Source organism: Miniopterus natalensis, chromosome 13, assembly GCF_054644295.1.
Source record: "Miniopterus natalensis isolate mMinNat1 chromosome 13, mMinNat1.hap1, whole genome shotgun sequence".
Classification (NCBI taxonomy): domain Eukaryota; kingdom Metazoa; phylum Chordata; class Mammalia; order Chiroptera; family Miniopteridae; genus Miniopterus; species Miniopterus natalensis.
Genome location: NC_142093.1, coordinates 42487424 through 42508092, shown reverse-complemented (window position 1 = coordinate 42508092; position 20669 = coordinate 42487424). Strand labels below are relative to the sequence as shown.

Here is a 20669-nt window from a genome sequence, read left to right as displayed (position 1 = left end):
CCACTTTTGAAAAGCCACTTGGCAATATGTATCAAGAGATATAAAAATATGTATCCTGTTTGACACAGAGATTCCTTTTCTGAGAATCTATTATAAGGAAACAAACAAGCAAGATTAGAAGTAGTGTTAAGCACAAAAATATTTCTTCCATCATTATTTTTAATTTAAAAAAAATGCAACAACCTAAATATCTAAAGATAGAAAACCCTTTTTGGAACTCATGGTGCATTGGCTGGATAGACTACTATGTAGCAATTGTTAGTCCTGGTTGAGGGGAAGATGATGGACTAGTAAAGAAAGATGTTATATACTGTAGGAAATGTTTATCCTTGAGGGGAAGGATGAATAGGTGGAGCACAGAAGATTTTTAGGGCCGTGAAAACACTCTATGTGACATGTAAACATGGCCCTGAACATTTGTCCAAACCCATAGGATGTAAATCTTTACACCAAGAGTAAATCTCAGGGTAAACTATAAACTTTGGGTGGTTATGATGTGTCAGTGGAGGTTCTCAATTGCAGCAAATGTACCACTCGAGCAGGGGGATGTTGATAATGGGAGAGGCTCTGCATGTGTGGGGCTGGGAGTATATGGGAAATCTCTGTACTATAACCACGCAAATATAAACAAATATCTACATGTTTCTATGAGAGAAAATAGGAGAGAAGAAAATTCTCTTTCCTACATATTCAGCTTGTGAGATTATGGTGATTTTATAAATGTTCCCCTCTACTCTTTTAATGTTGTACTGTTATATAGAGAGAAGTTGTGCATTATTCACGATTTAATTCAGTAAATAAAGAGACACGTAACATAAACAAGGCACTGTGCTGGATGCTCTGGAAATTCAAAGTGACTCACGGATTTTGCTTTCTCGCTGTAAATGTGGGAAAAATAATGGTTACATAACTAATTATAATACAACTACGTAAAGTTCTGCCTAGTTTGGAGGGGCTGATTCATCGCACTTTTCCTCCGTTTCCGACTCAGAGGAGCTGGAAAAGCGTCAGAGCACAGGATGAGCTGCTGCAGGGTTAAGCAGATCAGAGTGGGCCAGGGCTTCTGTCTGGCTCCACTGAGTCCTAGGGCTGTAGGACTGACTAGGGCCTGTCCCACTGCAGGGGGAGAAAAGCGAGTGGGCGGGTCAGGATGAGGGCAGGGTCATGGGTAGCCCCTTCTGGGGTGCGTGTTGCTGCTGGGGGGGGGGCGGGGAAGGAGGGATAAGGGAAGAGAGGAGAAGATGAAAGAAGCGAAAGCGCAGGAACATACCCCACAGCCCACCTAGTGGGGACAGTGATTCAACAATGCTCCTTCCTCAGAAAGAGCAAGTCAGGGGTGGAGGGAGGAAGGAGGCTTCTCCAGCATTTCAGGGAGGGCAGGAGAGCTCGTGGTCTTCACTTTTCATGGGGAGGGGCGCAGAACCCCATAAAGAGACATCCTGCAGTGCCTTAAAGTTCAGAGAAGGGATTGTGCTGGATACTCCCTGATGCCACACAAGCCCCAGTGATTATCTTTAAGGCCTATTTGTAACACTTTTTCTTTTCCACTGAAGGGATTGCAAGCTTTGGGGCCAATAAGAAAGTTCAGGCAGGGGAAAGGTTCCACTTGCAGGGTGACCAGGGGACCTGGCCTGGACTGGTGTTGCTCTGTGTCCTGTAGAATCTGCAGGACTTGATCTGACCTCCAGGGGTGCAAACGATATTAGCCCCAGGACCTCCACATAGAGCCTCTTCCTGCCCAGGCAAACAATGATCCTGCAGGAAGCAAGATACAGCAATACATTTATTTTTATTTATTGAGGGAAAACAACGACAATAGCCCTCCCCACTCTGCTTCCTGGGCAATTAACAGCTGTCTGGATCTGCTCAAGACCAGGGTAGGTCACTGGCCAAGAGGAAGTGACCTGGAGCAGAGAAGAGAAAACACAATCCCGATAGAGCTCCAGTTTTTATGTTTGCAGAAGAATAATGAAGAAAAGCAACACAGTTTATATTAGCTCTGAAAGTCAGCCCTGAGTCACCCGCTCAGGATCGGTGAGGCCCAGTAAACTCCCTCGTCCTCTGTGGCTGCTTCTACCCGGCCTCCCCCGGAACCGTGTCTGAGGTTGCTGTAGGCAAAAGAGGATGTTTTCTGATCAGGTGGCAGGACAGGATGGACTAGTTAAGCTAGAGGGAGAACAGTGGTTTGAAGATCCAGTTTGGTAACCACCTTCAAAGTTAACCTTTATAATAGGTGGGGTGAGGAGAGGGTGAGAGAGAGAAGACAGGGACAGACATTCGGGGCGAGAGGGTGGGGTGAGGAAAGGAAGGAAGGTAGAGAGGGAAGGAGGGAGGAACAGGTAGATTAGATAGATGGGCAGACAGAGGGAGGTAGATGATAGATGATAGATGATAGATTGGTAGATTAGATAGATAGATAGATAGATAGATAGATAGATAGATAGATAGATAGATAGATAGATGATAGATAGATAGATAGATAGATAGATAGATAGATGATAGATAGATAGATAGATAGACAGATAGATATAGATAGATAGATAGATAGATAGATAGATAGATAGATAGATAGATAGATAGATAGATAGTAGGTAGATAGATGATAGATGGATAGATGATAGATAGATAGATGATAGATAGATAGATAGATAGATAGATAGATAGATAGATAGATAGATAGATAGATAGATGATAGATAGATAGATAGATAGATAGATAGATAGATAGATAGATAGATAGATAGATGATAGATAAAAAAAGAAAGGAAGGAAAGGAGGTAGGAAAGAAAGAACACAAGTGAGCTATCATTTACTTAATGCCTCTCTTTGCCAGGATCTGGGGCAATCCCTTTTTCCCGGTCACCTGAAATACCTTTAACCTTGAGCACGATTCAGCAGGGTAGGCAGGACTGTTATCTTTGTTTGAAAGGTCGGGCTGAGATGATGCTCCAGATGCAGGTCTGCCTGATGGTTTTCCACTCTAGTGAAAGCATCGGTTTGCAAATCTTCCTAGAAAGCCCTCTCGGATCTCCGTATCCCCACTTCGCTTTTCTACTCACGTTTGTGTTTCCAGAGATCCTTCTCCATGATTCTCTTGTAGCACTTCCCGTGGTACTGGGACCGGCGGGTCAGCTTCCCTGCTGGAATGTTAAGCTCCTCAAGGCAAGAGCTCTCTCAGTTCTCCCTGTGTTTGCTGAAGATCAGCTGGACAGAGTCAGTTTCAGGCTTCTCCACTGCATTCATTCATTCATTCATTTATTTATTTTTATTGAAATATACTTAACATATATTATTGCGTAGATCTGTGGTGACAGCGTGTTGATTTGCTACATTTATGTATTGCAAAATGAATACCATCGTCACATGACCTAACACCTCCATCATGTCACATAATTATTATCACTGTTTTGTGCTAAGAACATTAGAGATCCACTCTCTTAGCAACTTTGCAGTCTGTAACACAATACTGTGGTCTGTAATCACTATGCTGTTGTCTAGAATCACTGTGCCTTGGATCTCCAGGACTTATTGACTAGTTGCAAATTTGTACCTTTAAACAGCACCTCCCCAATTCCCCTGCTCTGCAGTCCCTGGTCATCAGCATTCTACTCTGTTTTTATGAGTTCAACTTTTTTAGGTTCCACATATTAGTGATATGAACAGTATTTTTATTTGTTAATATATCTCAATTTTAGCATAGTGCTCCCAAAATCCATCCATGTTGTACCAAATGGCAGGATTTTTCTTATTTAGGGCTGAATTTTCATATATATATATGTGTGTATATATATATACACACATATATATGTGTGTGTGTGTATGTGTATTCTTCCATCTGCTGATGGACACTTAGGTTGTTTCCATGTGTTGGTCATTGTAAATAATGCTGCTATGAACATGGGAATGCAGGTTTCTCTTTGAGATAGTCATTTCATCTGCTTCTTTGTTCTTGCTCACCTCATTAGATGCATAAAAAGGACTTGATGAACTACAACAACATACTTTGATGATAAAACCCTCAACAAATTGGGTCTAAAAGGAACATACCACAATATAATAAAATCCTAACTGACAAACCCACAGCTAACATCATAACATTGGTGAAAGATTGAAAGCTTTCAATTGCATACAAAAGCTCCACCCTTTTACTTCCCTCTTTATATTCTTGATGTCACAATTTATCTCTTTTTATATTGTGTCTTTATTAACAGATTGTAGTAGTTAACATTATTTTTACTTCTTTAACCTTTAACCTTTATCCTATAATTAAGTGGCTAACACACTATCCTATTACAGAACTAGAGTTTTCTAAGTCTGACTATATATTTAGCTTTACAAGTGTGTTATATACTTTCATATGTTTTCATGTCACTAATTGGCATCTTTTAATTTCAGCTTGAAGGACTCCTTTCAGCATTTCTTGCAAGGCAAATCTAACGGTGATGAGCTCCCTCCGCTTTTGTTTCTCCGGAAAACGTATCCCTCCTTCATATCTGGATAATTTTTCCAGATAAAGTATTCTTGGCTGGCAGTTTTTTTCCCCTCAACACTTTAAATATGTCATTCTACTTTCCTGGCCTGTAGGATTTCTGCTGAGAAATCTGCTGATGGCTTAGTGAGGGTTCCTGTGGAGGTTACAGTATTTCCTCAGCTGCTTTTAGGAATCTTTCTTTCTTTGATTTTTGACAGTTTCATTATAATGTGTTTTGGAGAAGGTCTTTTTGCGTGAGATTAAAGGGTGATCTGTTGACGTTGTGAACTTGGATGCCCATGTCTCTCCCCAGGGTTGGGAAGTTCTCAGCTATTCTTCAAATAAACTTTCGGATCCCTCCCTCCTGTTTTCTCCTCTGGACACCTATTATGCTAATAGTTGTATGTTTGATTGAATCCCATAGATCATCATGTAGGCTTTCTTTACTTTTTTTCATTCTTTTTCCTTTGTTCACCTCTAATTGGGTTATTTCAAGGTTTCTATCATCTAGGTTGCTCATTCTGTCTTCCATTTGATCTGCCCTGCTGCATTTTCCCTGTACTGAAACTGTTTCATTCATTGAATTTTTCAGCTCCAGAATTTCTGTTTGGTTCTTTTTTATAGTTTCTGTCTCTTTGCTAAACTTCTCATTTTGTTCATGTTTGTTTTTTTCCTCCCTGATTTTGTTGTATTGTCTTTTGTGTTTGTCTTTCATTGTTTCCTCAAAAGAGCTATTTTGAATTTTTTTCCCACTAGATTGCAAGATTCTGTGCCTTTGAGCTCAGTTATTTGAAGGGTTATTATATTTTGGTGATGGCTTTATTATTTAATTCTTCATGTTCCTTAGTTTTGTATTGCTGATTTTGCTTTTGTGTAGGGAACAGCTCCTCAAATCTTCACTAGTTGCCTGCACATGAGGTATATTGTTTATTGATCCTGTTGTACCTGACGTACTCTCTGACATTGTATTTATACACCTGCTCCACATTTCTTGCTGCTGCTTCTAGCAGAATTCTTAAGCTTTTATGTCTTTTCTGGTTTTTACAATTCACCTGGTTGGTTGCTGGAAACTTCTCTTTTGTTTCCAGAAGGTGGTGCTATAGATCAAGTTTCTGGTTTCTCTCTTGCCCACAGATCCTGCTCTGTTTTTCTGATATCACTCCATTTACCAAACTCACTTGCTGCCAGTCTTGGAGAGTGTGCAAGGAGCCACCGCAGAGTGGGGCAGATGTGGGTTTAGCACTTGGGGTATTGAGGGTGCCTGCCAGCTGGTGGAGAGATCCTTGGCTGAAGCCTCCCAGAGGCTCCTGGGTGGACTTGCTGCTGAACTCCTGAGTGCAGGCAACAGTAAACCTGTCACTTTAGTGCCCTTTGATATTTTTACCTGCCTTTCCTGATCTCGTCCCTCCTTCCAGTCATGGAGATCCGGCATCAATACTCTGGGTGTTGAAGAGAAATAGTTTTTTTCTGCAGCACCCAGCACAGCTGGGGTAGCTGGGCATTCACACACTGATCTCTTCCCACTGTGGGAAGGTCTCCATGGGATAGTCAGTCCTGTGCTTTGTCACTTTAGGAGAGGGGCAGTGCTGGAAGTTTCTCTTCCCCTTTCTGCTGAATGCCAACTCATTTTGTTTGTTTGCTCCGATGGTGTACTAGAATCTCCCCTGTGGAAGGATGGATTTACACATTCTCTCTGTCTATGTTTGCCCAAGTCAGCACTCTCTAGGTTTTCCCCAACCTCTTTGGGAGGGTTCAGGACAAGCTTGCTAGCTCTGCTGGTTCTGCAGCTGAAACTGAGGTGGTTCAGCCTATGACCAGATGACAGATGGGCAAGATTCTTCCTGGGTCCCTTGGCACATGTTGTTTGAACACACAACTCCCACAGAGAAACTTTTGTTTGTTGATGGATGCCTAATTAGTTGTTAAAAAGGGGGAGGGAGCAAAAAGGAGAGATGGCTTACTTGCTGATGTCACTGCCCTTTCCCTGCATTTGCATCGCTTGTTGACTATCCTTGTATTGACTATTCTTGTTTTCTGTTTTCTTCTCTACTCTTCTCTTTGTACCTATAATTTTTATTTATTTTATTTACATCCCTGTCATTTCGGTGAGGGTTTTAGAGAGAAGGGGGGATCATAAACACGTATGTTCAATATGCTGTGTTTGGACTGATAGAGCATTTTGGGGTACAATTTAGAATGCATAAAAGTTTGAAATGCCTATGCCCTTTGATGCAGCTATTTCTAGATAACTAACCTGTAGAAATAATTCTACTTGTGCATAAAGAGATGTATACAAGAACACTGACTCTAGCATTGATCATAATGGTGAAAAATTAGAAACAATTTATATGCTATCAATAAAGAAATTGTTAGATAAACTTTAATAGGTTTATACTACAGAATACTGTGCAGCAGGCAAAAAGAATGCTGCCCTGGCCGGGTAGCTCAGTTGGTTGGAGCATCTTCCCATACAACAAAAGGTTGTGGGTTCGATCCCTGGTCAGGGTGCGTATGGGAGGCAACCAATCGATGTTTCTCTCTCTTTCTCTCTTCCTTCCTTTCTCTTTAAAATCAATAAATCTGTCCTCAAGTGAGGATAAAAAGAGTTTAAAAAAGAATGCTGTTGGCATGTCTGGAAATCTCTTTAAGAGATATCCTTAGATTTAGAAAGCAAATGTGAATCATATATGACCTCACTTACAGTCTCAAAACCCCCACAAAACAATGTCTATTCTAATTCAAACTTACCAGTGAATATAGATTATGGAAGACCAAACTGCTGGTGTCAATTGTAGGTCCTGTGAGATTGACCATGCTCTGTGACTCAAGGCCAGGCATGTCCCATGTTCTTACACTTACCTAGAACAGGAAAGCTGTTCACCCAAAGGCTCTCATTCTGTTGAGCACGTCATACAGCGATCATCACGGGGCCCACTAAGCATATTACTTATCTATGAGATGATTATTTTCTTCTCTCACCAAGGAAGAGCTCAGATTCCTCCTCTGCAAATTAACCTGACCAGGTCATTCCATAATGCCTACACTGGCTTTCAATACGTGATTGTATAAATTATGACTGCATAGCAACTTGCCTCCAAACTTAAGTGACTTAAAGCAACATACATTTATTATCTCTCAGTGTCTGCGGGTCAGGGATCTGGGCTTGGCTTGGCTGGGTTCTCTCATTCAAGGTCTCACACAAGGCTTCTGCAAGGCCAGGGCTGTGGTCACCACCTCAAGGCTCCACCAGGGGGATTCACTTCCAAGCTCACTCACTTGGCTATTGACATGATTTAAGTTCTTTGCAGGCTGTTAGCCAGAGGCCATGCTTAGTTCCTTGTTACGTGGGCCTCTCTGTGGGGCAGCTTGCAACATGGCAGCTGGTTTCATCAGGCTGAGCAACTGCGAAGAGCCAGAGAAAGAGCATGAACAAGTTGAAAGTTAGTCTTGTGTCACCTAATCTTAGACTCGCCCATCACCTTTGCCCTGTTCTGTTTGTTAGAAGTAAGTCACTGGGTCCAGCCCGCTAGGTCTGGCTCTCAAAGGGAGGGCCTTGCATAGAAGTGTGAATACCAAGAAGTGTGTGGGGAGGGGCGTCTTAGAAGCTGCTTACATTTGCTGACCAGGCCTGTCGTGGTGTATTTAGAATAAAGGAGACCCTTTCACCTTGGCCTTATTTATAAATTTATTATCAAAAGAGGAGGAATTGGAAGACGGCGACGACGAAGAAGCCGCCGCCTACAAATATGATTAATAGGTTATTCAAGGGGTCGCAGGAGGAAAGTCAGAAGCAAAGGTTTTTCTAGTAGAGGCCCCAGTGAGCTTCAGACAGATACATCTCTTAATCAAATGACACCTAAGCACAGTCGCTTCCTTATGGTAGGTGCTAAATATTTTTCTCTTAGCTTTTCATTTTGAAATAATTTCCGATTTAAAGTTGCAAGAAGAGTAAAGGAATCTCAGACACTCGTTACCCAGATTCACCATTGGGGGTGGGGGTGGTAAGTCTGTGTTGAATGCATGGTGCAGTGGGTCACAGGGGAAGGCACTATTTGCAATATAAAAAGCTTCGGAGTCTGGTGAGAGGTGTAAGGGGGTGGGGGGGGGTGGAGCTGTCATCTCTCAAATGCGTGCTTTCTGCTCCCGCAGAGAACCCCGAGCGAGCAGCCCTGTACTTCGTGTCGGGCGTGTGCGTGGGCCTGGTCCTCACGCTGGCCGCGCTGGTGACCAGGCTCTCCTGCCGCACGGACTGCCGGCGGCGGCGGCGGCCCCGAAAGAGGTTCCTGCAGGACCCCGAGAGCAGCAGCGACAGCAGCGACAGCGAGGATGGCAGCTCGGACACGGCGTCTGACCTCTCGGTCCGGAGACACCGGCGCTTCGAGCGGACTTTGAACAAGAACGTGTTCACGTCGGCGGAGGAGCTGGAGCGCGCGCAGCGGCTGGAGGAGCGCGAGCGCATCCTCAGGGAGATCTGGATGAACGGGCAGCCCGAGGTGCCCGGCACCCGCAGCCTCAACCGCTACTACTAGGGCGGGCCGGCCCGCACCGCTGGAAGCTGCCCGCCCGCCCCGGGAAGGAGGAGGGCTGCAGGCAGGGGGCGCTCAAGGAGCAGAACGCGGTTCTTCCGCGGGCACTGCGGGCGCCCGAGAGACGCAGGACGCCCCCCCCCGCCCCCCCAGTTTTCTAGCCACGAGGACTGATTTCCTGCTTTTGACTAAGTGGCCGGAGAAGTAGAAACACCAAGTCGGTTCATCATCAACCTTTCCAGGGCTCGGAATGGTGCTGAAAATCCCTCTCCAACAGCGCGGACGGAGAGGAGAGAAATGGGGTTCCCCTTGATTTCTGGGGACCCCGCTGCTGCGCATTGTTTCTTTACCACGGGAAAGGCGATGGCAGCGTGGGGCTGGGGACAGCCGGGCGGGCGCCACCCGGCCAACGCGGTTTTCTCACTGAGCCGCGCTGGGGGGCGGAGGGGGGCTCTGGTCCACGAAGCGCGAGCCGCGCTCATTATTTAAGGCTGATTTTTTTTTTAATCGCGTGTTGCAAAGGCAACCTCGTCCGTCTTAACTGGCGCCTCAGGGATTAAAATCCTATTTTTTAAGTACAGTTTCCACTTCATGAAAATGAATAGAATTAATGGATTATGGGCGATGTGTCAGTGAACGAGACGATGTCAGTAACCTCAAAGGATGAAGGGTTTTATTTTAAATAGTTTATTAAAAAAATATATTAACATGGATATTTGAAAATGCTGCACAAGAATAAAAGCTGTGTGTGTGTCTTCCCCCCCCCCCCCCCTTTGGAGAGAAGAAAATTTTGTTATGACTCTAGATAATCACGATTTTAAACATTTTGTTAAAAAAACAAAACAAAAACAAGTCTGGATTTCCAAGAAAAGAATTGGCATGGGAGGTGAGGAGTAGCGCCGAGATTGGGATGGGAAGGAAAAAAAATAAATGTTACATAAAACCTTTTTTGGTTGCCTGTCTGTCTCTGTGGTTATCTTAAAGGGCGGCTCTTTGGTACAGGTGGGTTTTGGTCTCTTGCCAGGCCCTTCAAATAACCGGAGAATGGGTAGAAATGGAGAAACTGGGAAATGGAGCAGCGGCCCCCGTGTGACCAGGGGCTTTTCATTTTCTGTATGTTGTGTGTTACGGTTACAGTCCAGCTGAGTAATGGTCAAGCAGATAGAGAACTAGAAGACTTACCTAAAGCTAGAAATAAGACGGTGGCCCCCTATGGAGAGGAGACGTTGGTAGGGAAGGAAGAGGGGCAGAGCTGTGCCACATTAGAGATGGATTACAGGGGGGAAAGTAGCCCCCCCCCCCCAGCCTGATAGAGACAGTGAATTCTGTCTGTCTGTCCGCTCCCTTCTCTTGACAGGTAGTGGGTTCCATAGCCTGTCTGGATGCTTCAGAGCTTTCCTACTGGGAGGCCGTCCTTTGTCTGTTGGCTTCATGGCCATGCTGAGCGGATAGTCCAGAGACATCTTCTACTGGGGAGTCTACTGCTTTAGTTACCTACTCTCTGAGATAGGCACTTGGTAGGGCTGTCTTACGAAGTGAACCATCACATACCTCTATTTGCCAAGGGAGCAATACAGTTTGCTTGAAACCTTCTCAATGGCTGGCCAGATTATGTCATTTTGGGTGGCCTCATTGGCTAGTAACAACTGTCCAAAATCTTGTTAAATCAGCATCTCTGAATCTGGCGTCCCACTTTCGTGGTTTCAAGTTCCTGGACAGCAATGCAGGAACCATCCCTTTCCCCCTTGGCTTTAGATGAACATACCTTGGTCTCTGGCTCTTAGAAAAATGAAACAACGGGAGCTGCCTCCCTCCGCTGCAGACACCCAAAGCTGGCAATGGGGAGGGATATGGCCCTTGTAAGGCAGGGGCTACTGGGGCTGCCGTGGTGGAGGTGTTCGAGGAGGCTCTGGGGCATCTGGCTTTCCCAGTTCTCCAGTATCCAGATGCCTTTCTACCAAGTTCATAAAGTTTCCATTTTTAGGGTGGTGGGGGCTTTGTCTGAGGGAAAATGCACTAGGCAATAGTTCAGCTCACTGCTTTACTTCTATATACCAGCAATTCCAGCTTGTCAGCCAAAGACAGAAAAACCTCCACTGTGTTCTTCCTTTTCTTGACTCAAGCAGTTTCACGGTTTAGATCTGTCACTTACTCCTGGTTCCAGTTTCTGTATTAGGACACTTTAATTTGCAACAGAAAGATACCTAACTTAAGAGCATTTACTGGGAATCGAGCCTGAAACCCAGGGCATGTACCCTGACCGGGAATCGAACCTTGACCTCCTGGTTCATGGGCTGATGCTCAACCATTGAGCAACACCCCCAGGGCAACACTGATGTGGGAGAGACACACACCGGCCGGAGATTGAACCTGCAACCCAGATACAAGCCCTTGATGGGGAATCAAACCTGCGACCCTCAGGCGCACAGGCCAATGCTCTAACCACTGAGCCACGCAGGCCAGAGCTAAAGTTTTGAATTAATAAACTAATAAAGACTAGGAGAATAGGAAATAAGGCCTGTTGCAGCGTGCTGTCCTACAGAGCCTCTAAGTCTTAATTGTTTGTGACAAACATGATTTTAAGTTTATGAAGGTCCGCTTTATCTGCTTTCATTTATTGTTTTCTCTACCGTTAATCATTTCCTTGTCTCTTTCAACTTTAGAGCCTCCCACCCTCTTCTACATCAATTCATATGTGACCATGTGGTACGACTGTCACTCTACTTTTCAAGTTCAATTCAATTCAGCACTGAGAGTCTTACAAAGTTCTTACAGGTTTCTAAGGAATGGATGTTCCTTCTTGAAATTACAGTGGCTGTTCTTAACCTCATTGGTGATCAATTTTCTAGTTCCTCAGGCTTGGAGAAATAAAGAGAAAGTTTTAAAGCTTCACTGGGAGTGTGCCTCTTCTATTCCAAAACAGTCACATCATATGTCTATTATTCCGAAGTTCATGATCATCTTAGTTTCACTTGATCTGAGGCACTTGACCCTCAGATGCATTAACTATCATCCAATCACTGCGAGGGGAACCGCCAGGCAAAAGCCTCCTTTCTTGGCCATCTGTTCCTTTTTGTTTTCTTTCTTTCAGCCATAAGGAGAGATCTGAGACTAACAGTGGCAACAAATAAAATACAAAATGACCTGCACTTCCAACTCCCATTTGAAAAACACAAGGAACTCTGAGGCTCTAAGAAGAAAGATTTCTCTGGGCCCAAAGCCAGGCCCCATATCTGGGAGCCCATTCAGAGTCAGTATTGCACAACCAGCCCCACATAGTCAAAAAGAAGTGGTGATGAATGAAAATATTTCCTTTGTGCTCCTTCCAATTTGCATTGTTTTTGTAGTCTCTGGTCTTTTCACAGAGAGTATCTGACGCCTTGGCATCACCAAGTTATGACACCAAGGCTTAATATGCCTTCGGAATGGAAAAACTGCTACCACTTTGTGCAATATCTGTATATTTGCGAGTGGATTCCTTGAATGGGAAGAATGCATTTCTGAATTGGGAACTTTTGATAGAAAGGAGAGATACATGAACAGAAATATATTTTCCCTTTATGGTGTTACTGTTACTTTGCAGAATTAAAGTTTTGCATATTCAGGACTCGAGACAGTTCCTGCTTTTTTGGATACTTCTCCAAGTGAGTAGTTGATCAATATGCACGACACTCACCAGCATATCTGTAAGTGACAAAGGCAAGTTAAAGTAAAGGAGATCTGAATGGTATGAGCTTTTAATAAAGTATTTGGTAAGAGACTGGAGAGCAGAATTTGGCAAGCTACAGTCTATGGGTTAAATCCATCCTACCACCTGTTTATGTACCACTTACAAGCTAAGAATGGTTTTTCATCTTAAAATAATTACATTTAATATGGTTATATAAATACCTACATAATAGCCTCAATTTTGCTTCAGGGCCCACAAAGCCTAAAATATTTTCTTTCTGGCCCTTTATGGAAAAAGTTTGCTAATACCTGTTGCAGAGTAATGGCCTGGAAATATCAATTGAGAAAAAGATTATTGCAGAATTCTGTCCCTTCCCCAACTGTGGCAGACTGAGTAATGACCCCAAAGATGTCTGTCCACGTCCAAATCCTTGAAACCTGTGAATATTTTACCTTACATGGCAAAAGGGACTTTACAGGTGTGATTAAATTAAGGATCTTGAGATATGAGATTATTTTGGATCATCTGGGAGAACCCAGTGCAATCACAAGGGTCCTTAGAAGAAGGAAGCAGAGGGGTCAGAATCAGGCATCATACGTGATGACAGGAACAGAAGCAACCATGAGGCGAGGAACTCAAGAAGTCTTTAGAAGCTGGAAAAGCAAGGAAACAGAGTGTCCCCTGGAGTCTCCAGAGGGAAGCAGTCCTGTGGACACCTTGATTTTAGCAGTATAAGACTCACTTTGGACTTCTGAACTCCAGAACTATAAGATAATAAATCTATGTTGTTTTAAGCCGCTAAGTTTGTACTAATCTGTTATAACAGCCATAGGAAGCTTATATATTTATCAGTCTTGTGCTCCTTGGGTTGTAGAAGAATCGTAGGCTTCACCATAGAGTCTCACAAAACATAATGAGTTCCTGTAGGTAAGCTAGGGAAGAGGGAGAGGTCAAGATGTGAGAGGCAGTTTAGAGTGCAGGACAGGGAGCTAACTGCAGAACCATGCGTTAGGTAGTGTTTGGAAGAGGCGCCCAAGGAAGAGCTCCATCCCATTAGGGAAGGAAGAACTGCCCACGGGAATGTGGCTGAGATCAAGGGGGGGTGGGTAGGGTAATGAAGATGGACTAGACTCAAGTTTGGAATGGACTCCACCCAGGTATCTACCTGAACTCCAATGATGCCTGCACTGGAGAAGAAGAGAAAGGAAGAAAGCCCTTACAATGATAAGGGTGTGGTTTTGTCAGCCATATAAACCCTGTGAGCTCTCTTCTGATCAGAATATTTATTTCCGCCTGCCTCTTAAACTCAGATGAATTTTCTTCCCACTGACTAAAAATCCATCTGTTCATTGTGTTTTCTGTAATTTGCACACAATGGTATCCTTGGCAACCAGTCATTTGTTGCAGACACAGCCCTTAGAGTTCAAAATCATGTCCTTATTCCAGAAACTATTCACGAAACAGACCAATATCTTTTAAGACAACATTTCTCAAATTATGTCCTGCAGATCTCCCATTACCATTCTTTGGAATCAAGAGTTCGCAGAACACAATTGGGGAAGCACCTCCTTAAATCATTAAAACTGAATGCAAAACATAGATTGAAACTGAAATTTGGAGTGAGCCTCTGCTTGTGTTCCAGACCTTGGAAGAGACACCGGTACACGGAAAGCCTGAGGCTTTTTTAGAAATGTTGGTCTATACCCAAACAGATCCTACAATTCAAATTATTTATGAACAGAATGAAAATACAAAAGCATAAAAATACAAAGCTACTTGTGGAGGTTCTCTCCAAGTATCTGAGTAGTTTTTAAACTTTCTGAACCAACTTGTATATGGGTGCAATGACCCACAATGTCCCTTTTCCCCAGATGCCTGCAGCCCACAATCACCAGTTCTTTCTAGGTGACAGGGATCATAGGCAAGACTTCTCTAGGGACCAGGAAGGCAGGGGTGCTGCTAAAGGCCTCCTTCTCACGCAGAATGCCCAAAGCTGTCCCTTTGCCTAACTCTGAAAGTGTGAAGGATTGCAAGAATGTGTTTTTTTCTGGTTGGATATGAAACAGAGCCCCAAGAATCAACCTTGACATACTGGATATCATTGAGGTGGTGATTTGTACAGTCATGGTCTTAAAAATGACTATAAGAGGATAAGATTCGGATTTCCCTTTTATATATAAAGAATAAACTTTACTTTCTCCGTCATTGGCATTTGTATAAGACTTGAGTAAGACAGTATTATTTTATCAATCTTTGTAACATTTTGTGTATGGCACGCAGTAGGTGTTTGATAAGTGAATTAATAAAACACAGTTGTATGTACAGAATGTTTTACTTGTGAAAATAGATTTTGTTAGGGAAAACATGCTATTTGCAATGTGTTTCAGGTTGAAATCTGAGAATATGCCTCTGGCATAACCACATCCATGATTTAAGGCCGGTAGTTAGGATTAATCAGCCTGGGTAGCTGCAGAGCCCAGGGAATAGGAACAGGTGAAAAACACCGGAGAGTTGAGTTATAAACTCAAACATACAAAATAAACACTGCAAAGGGATGGAAACCTATTGTATTTGTGACAAAAGACGGGAAGAAGGCCATCAATCCTGCATCATTAGGCTCTAGAATAAGGACATGTAAAAGTTGGTCCCTAAATCACTCTCTATTTTACAGTTTCCTCCTTGCTTTAGAACGGAAGGCATTTTTAGGACAGGATGGAAAATAGGCCGAATTATACATGTTGACACCAGCCAAATGGCTGCAATGGCCTGGAGTGCTGAGAGGATTGTATGGCTTACGGAAAAGAATTGATGGCTCTGATTGATTACTGATGTCTGCCATGAACTAGAGAAAGGGGAAGGATCGATCATTTCATTCAGATCTTTGCTCAAATGACACCTCCTTCCAGGGGTCTTCCTTGATTATTCTATCTAAAATTATCTTCTCAGTTTTCTTTATAACAACCAGCCTGATCCAATATTATCTTATGCATACATGTTTTATTGTCTGTCTTCTCTTCACTGGAATATAAGGTCCGCAAGGAGTTCACTGGTATATTCCCAGTTCCTAAAACAGAGCCCCCTCAACAAACATTTGCTGCATGAATGAATCATTTTCATTAGTCAAACTGGGCTAAGATAAAATTTATCTTTGAGACAAGAGAAGTCACAGGACAGGACAGCATATGGATAGTTGCACTTCTTGTCAAAAAATTTTTTACTGTATTTTAGTGAAAGGAGAGTAGAATCTCTATAACCCACGTGTACAAGTACTGACATCCACTGAAAATTAAATTTTAGGAAAGGATAAGCAAGCATAACTTCCTTTCCCTCCCCTTCTCAGAGGCTGCTTTTGGAGCACAAGGCTGGGCCACCCACAGAGCCAGGGGTTTGGGCTGACACGTGTGTGTTTTACGCTGGCTCTTCCACCTTAATGGAAGAGATGCTTAAAAAACAACCACCAGACTCTTGAGAGAGTTAGAGCAATGAATCATACCATTGTAGTGACACTAATTTAAGATTCAAAGGGTTTGGGAGGCACAACTGTCAAATAGCAGGATGAGTGATACTGGGCCTGAAAGCCTTAGTTATAAATGAGCGAGCACACATACCCCAAGCAGCAGGACAGAAACAGGCCGAGGGAGACCTCGGTTAAGTTATTTCATTGCTTGGGGTTGGGAGCCAGGGTGTATGAATCCCTGAACGAAGTCCCGCTTAGGTTCCCCCTGACCGTATGCTTGATTCCCCTGGGGGAATCCTCTGTGGAAAAAAAGGTGACTCTGATCCCATTCAAGTGGAACGGGTGTCACGGTGGCCAAGATCTGGGAGACAGAGTGAGGCACAGGAGCCAGGAAGGATGCTGACACTAAACGTAGGGGCCAGGGCAGGGCTGGGAGCCCAGCAAGGCCAGCGAGTGGAAAGCAAGGAGAAAATGAAGGGAATGAGAGGTTCCCAGAGTATGTGGGTGCCTGCAGTGTAACAAAGGATTATTATGGAGGTTGGAGAAAGGCCAAAGGAAGAGGCGATGTTTACATGGCAATGTGACTGTAGTCACGGGAGAGTTAAGGGATTGCTGGGTGGGAGCAAAATGGACACATGTGTTCTATTTATTCATAATTCATATCAGCATAAAACTCCCCCAAAACGTAAGGCAGCTTTCAAGAGTAGAAACGATTGCAGTACAGCTGTTAAAATAGAAACAAAAGTACATATGTTTTAAAACAAGGAGAAGAAACAGGAAACAAATTTAATGCCTAGAAAAATCTGGTTATTTTAACTGGACATTGACCTTAGCTCTGAATTTCCTAGTAGCCAAGTGTGTGGGGGGGGGGCGAATGGGGGGATAATTTTCATAGCTGGCAGTCAAAGAAAAGAAAGCAGAAGGATTAAATACCAGTTGTTTTTAAATTATTATTCAAAATTCAGAGAAGGGGACCTGCCAGTGGGAAGAGGTGGAGCACCGAGATGAAAAGCCAAGGGGAAACTGAGGCATGCCGTGAACAGGACCACACCACACCGGCATCTTTCCCCCTCTGACACTGGCTCCACACGTGCTTGTTTCTGGCCGTAAGACTTTCTAGCCGCCGGCTGCCCCATGGGAATGTAAACGTCTTACAAGCCCCTGTCTGCTGTGCTCCCAGCAAGTCCACCTCTGTTTTTACTTTCTGGCTTCTGCTGCTTGTTATTCTGGAAGAGGCTTCGAATGCCATGGAGACCGGGAATGTGGGCCACCTCCCACTGACAGTGAAACATAAATGGTCCCAGACTTCTGTCCTGCCCTGCTCATCCTGTGGATGGTGCACTGCTCTCCACACCCTGCTGTTTCCCTCTGTAATTCCCATTCGGGGTGCCCAGTCTGCCTCCCACCTTCCCTGTCCTCCGAGCCTTCTTGGGTCTGACAGGGGGTGAGCACCCACATGTCTGTACTAGGGTAAGGTGGGGGGCACCTGCACCTGAATGGTAAATATGGGGGTGTCAGGCCTTTCGTGTCTTCAGTGGCCTTCAGATTCACATGCACAAACCCTAATATTATTCTCACCACTCTTATCGTAATAGTCTTGAAACTCTGTTATAGTTGTTCGTTTAGCCTGTCAAGTCTGCTGCCTCCTACTAAGCTCCCCAAACACCCAAGGCCACACACATGATGGGCCCCCCTGGTTTGTGGGGCATCCCCAGCACTTAGGCCAGTGCCTGGCACAAAGTGAGCATTCAAAACCCATTTTATTTAACAAATATTTATTAAGCAGCTACTATGTGAGTACTCTTCTAAGAAGTTGGGATACATCAGTGAACAAAATCTACATATCTGCTTTTCCTTGTAGATCTTCCATTCTCATGGCTTTCGGTAAGTGAATGACTAAACGTCATGGAGCACATAAGGGACCATCTATTAAGGAGAAAGGACAGCAGTCAGGACGTTCCAATAGTGGTTCTCAAACTGGAATGTGCCGGAGAGCACATGGGGGGCTTGATAAACATCCCAGCCGGGAGGGTGAGGGCAGGGTCTCTCTGCTGTGGGTGGTCCTCAGACCACACTTGGAGGAATCTTGCCTGGCCTCCTGGTGGGGGACGCTGGAGAGGATGCTATGGAGGAATGGGGTCAGGCTTCACATTCACGTGAAAATTGACACTCTTATTAGCACACTGAGCTGTAAATGGCTTAAAAACAATAATGAAATCAGGTAAGGTTGCCTTTGGTCGTGAGTGAAAGACTCTGGCTGCCTTCTGCCCTAAACCAGGTCAGGAACTGCGCCCCCGCCCCGGCCCCACCCCAGCCCCGGGTATTAACAGAGTCCCGGAGCGACACGGCCAGTTCTGCAGATGTGACAGCCAGGCAGCACAGCAGGCTCTCGGGAGACACGGACAGAGCTGCACCAAGCTTTATGGAGAGGGCAGGGGCTCCTGCCAATTTCTGGCTCAGACCTCTTGCTTTCCATTCCCCCATATAGGACAGTGGGTAGAGAGCAGATCTGTTTTTGTGCTGTTCACGTTATTTGGAATTTGAAGCACATGGCGGGTGGCCCAAAGGCACCGTTTTCCCCGGGGCTTTCTCTACCCTACCCAGCTTTCCTGTCTCTCCCTCAGTCTTTCACATGATTCTTGGTAAGAACACACACACATTGGAAATGAAGGAGAGGAACCCCCCACCGACGCCCTCCCCTTCCACTTGGCCCTAGTCAGCTGTACCTCAGCTACTGAGGACCAGAGGTCAGCACGCTGGAACCTCAGCCTGCACTGGCCAGGACACACCCAGGGCATCTGAGGGCAGCTACCTCCCCCTGCCCCACCAAATGCCTCCGATGCCTGTGATTCGAGCCCTCCGGTGGGCCGGCCTGGCCTGGCCTCTCATCCCATGCAGTCCCAGCTTCCTTTCTCCTCTCCTTTCCAAACCTTTCCTCTATGCCCTATGGAGGCCCCATGATAAGGTAAGAGCAATTTATCCTGCATCATCAACCTCTTTCCTGAGGTTTCCTGGCCACCTTGTTGGAATGGAAACCTAGCTTCCCTCTGGCCCCCCTTCTCCCTGCAGCCCCTGGGTGGCGGCTGCCTAGCTCCCAGGTCAGGAAGCACAGGCCCAGAGAGGCCTGCCTTCTCCAAGCTCCTGTTGCTTCTTTAAAACCATTCTCCATTCTTGTGTCAAAGCTCCATCTTCTTTGAAATATGTGCCATCTGGTTGTGTACCGGTCTGGAGAAACCCAACTGTTTATTATTTTTCTTCTAATATATAGACCACTGATAAAAACAGAAATCACCAAGTATGCAGACTGGTGCTTCTGCAAACTCCCGCTCTCCAGCGTGTTCTGTAATCTTTGCAACTGGCACTAGTTAGATCCCCCTCCCTCTCCTCTTAAATCTCATTTCAAACACTTCCCAGGTTGGTTAACCTGCTCACCTGCCTCACTTTACTCTCAGCAGATGAGTTTATGTTCTACTATGAGGTAGGGGCTGGAGCCTAGCAAGAGCAGGTAGAGACCAGAAGTAGGAGCTACCTGCGTTGAGCCTGGGCCCCTCCACTTCTTGGCTGTTTAGCTCTGGGCAATTTTTTCTCTTTTTGTTTTTTTTCTTCTTCTTCTTTTTTTTTTTTTTGCTTCTCTGTGCTTCAGTTTCCTTCTATAAAATGGGGATGATACCATTTATTTTGCAGGGCTATCACGAGGGTCAGATGAGTTGATTCATAGGAAAATAAGAATAGAGTCTGGAATACGACCTAAACTCAACCTTGTTTGTCACCTTCTTTAGAGGTTCTGGGGCTCCTCTTCCCCCCAAAACATGGCCTTCCAGGTACAGGAGCTTCAAGGTGGAGGGCAGAGGTGGCTCATGTTTGCCAAACACCGGGAAGCTTGATCTATGCTGGCACTAATCATGTGATTGTCATGAACCGGCCATGTGACTCTCAAATCCATGTCAAAGGAAATTTGCACAAAAGCTTGTGTAGCTAATAACACCCCTCTCCATTGCATCATCTCCTCCTAATTTAATCCTTTCCATCACTCTAACAACTCATGTCTCTTAATAAGCATAAGAGAAGTTTTTAGGAAAAATCTACACATGCAGCCTTTTTTAAAAAAAACTCATGTTAGAGGGAGGAAGAGAGAGAGAGAGAGAGAGACATGGATCGGTTGCCTTCCCAACTTGTCTTGACTGGGGATTGAACCCACAACCTGGGTTTGTGCCCTGACCGGGAATGGAAACCACCACCCTTCAGTGTATGGAACAATGCTCCAACCAACTGAGCCACACCAGCCAGGGCCAGTCTTTTGATTCAGAACTGCCCCCTCTCAGGGTGTAATTGTGGCATTTTGTGGCATATGGGACCTGCCCATGAGCTCTGGGAAACCCATCAGGTGGATCCAGGGGATTCTAACATCTCTGTACCAAGAAGATTCTTTCCCAATACCCAGGAAATGCTTAGGAAAATGTATCCAAGTCGCAAGAGGAGATCATGGTGCAGGGCAAACGAAGGGTGTTCTAAAGGGCAGAGAGAGGCACTCCCAGGCGGGTGTGAG

At 44.7% G+C, this 20669-nt stretch overlaps 1 protein-coding gene across 2 annotated transcripts in view; it reads left to right on the top strand.

Annotated features, from left to right (window-relative positions):
- The window catches only part of EVA1A (eva-1 homolog A, regulator of programmed cell death), a 75707-nt gene extending 65763 nt beyond the window's left edge, over window positions 1–9944 (top strand). For both annotated transcript variants that reach the window (XM_016202542.2, XM_087823860.1), the window contains one exon: window positions 8620–9944. In XM_016202542.2, coding sequence (XP_016058028.1) covers window positions 8620–8999 — 380 coding nt within the window. In that variant the 3' untranslated portion in view covers window positions 9000–9944. The remainder of the gene's footprint in view (window positions 1–8619) is intronic.
- Window positions 9945–20669: the final 10725 nt, after the last annotated feature.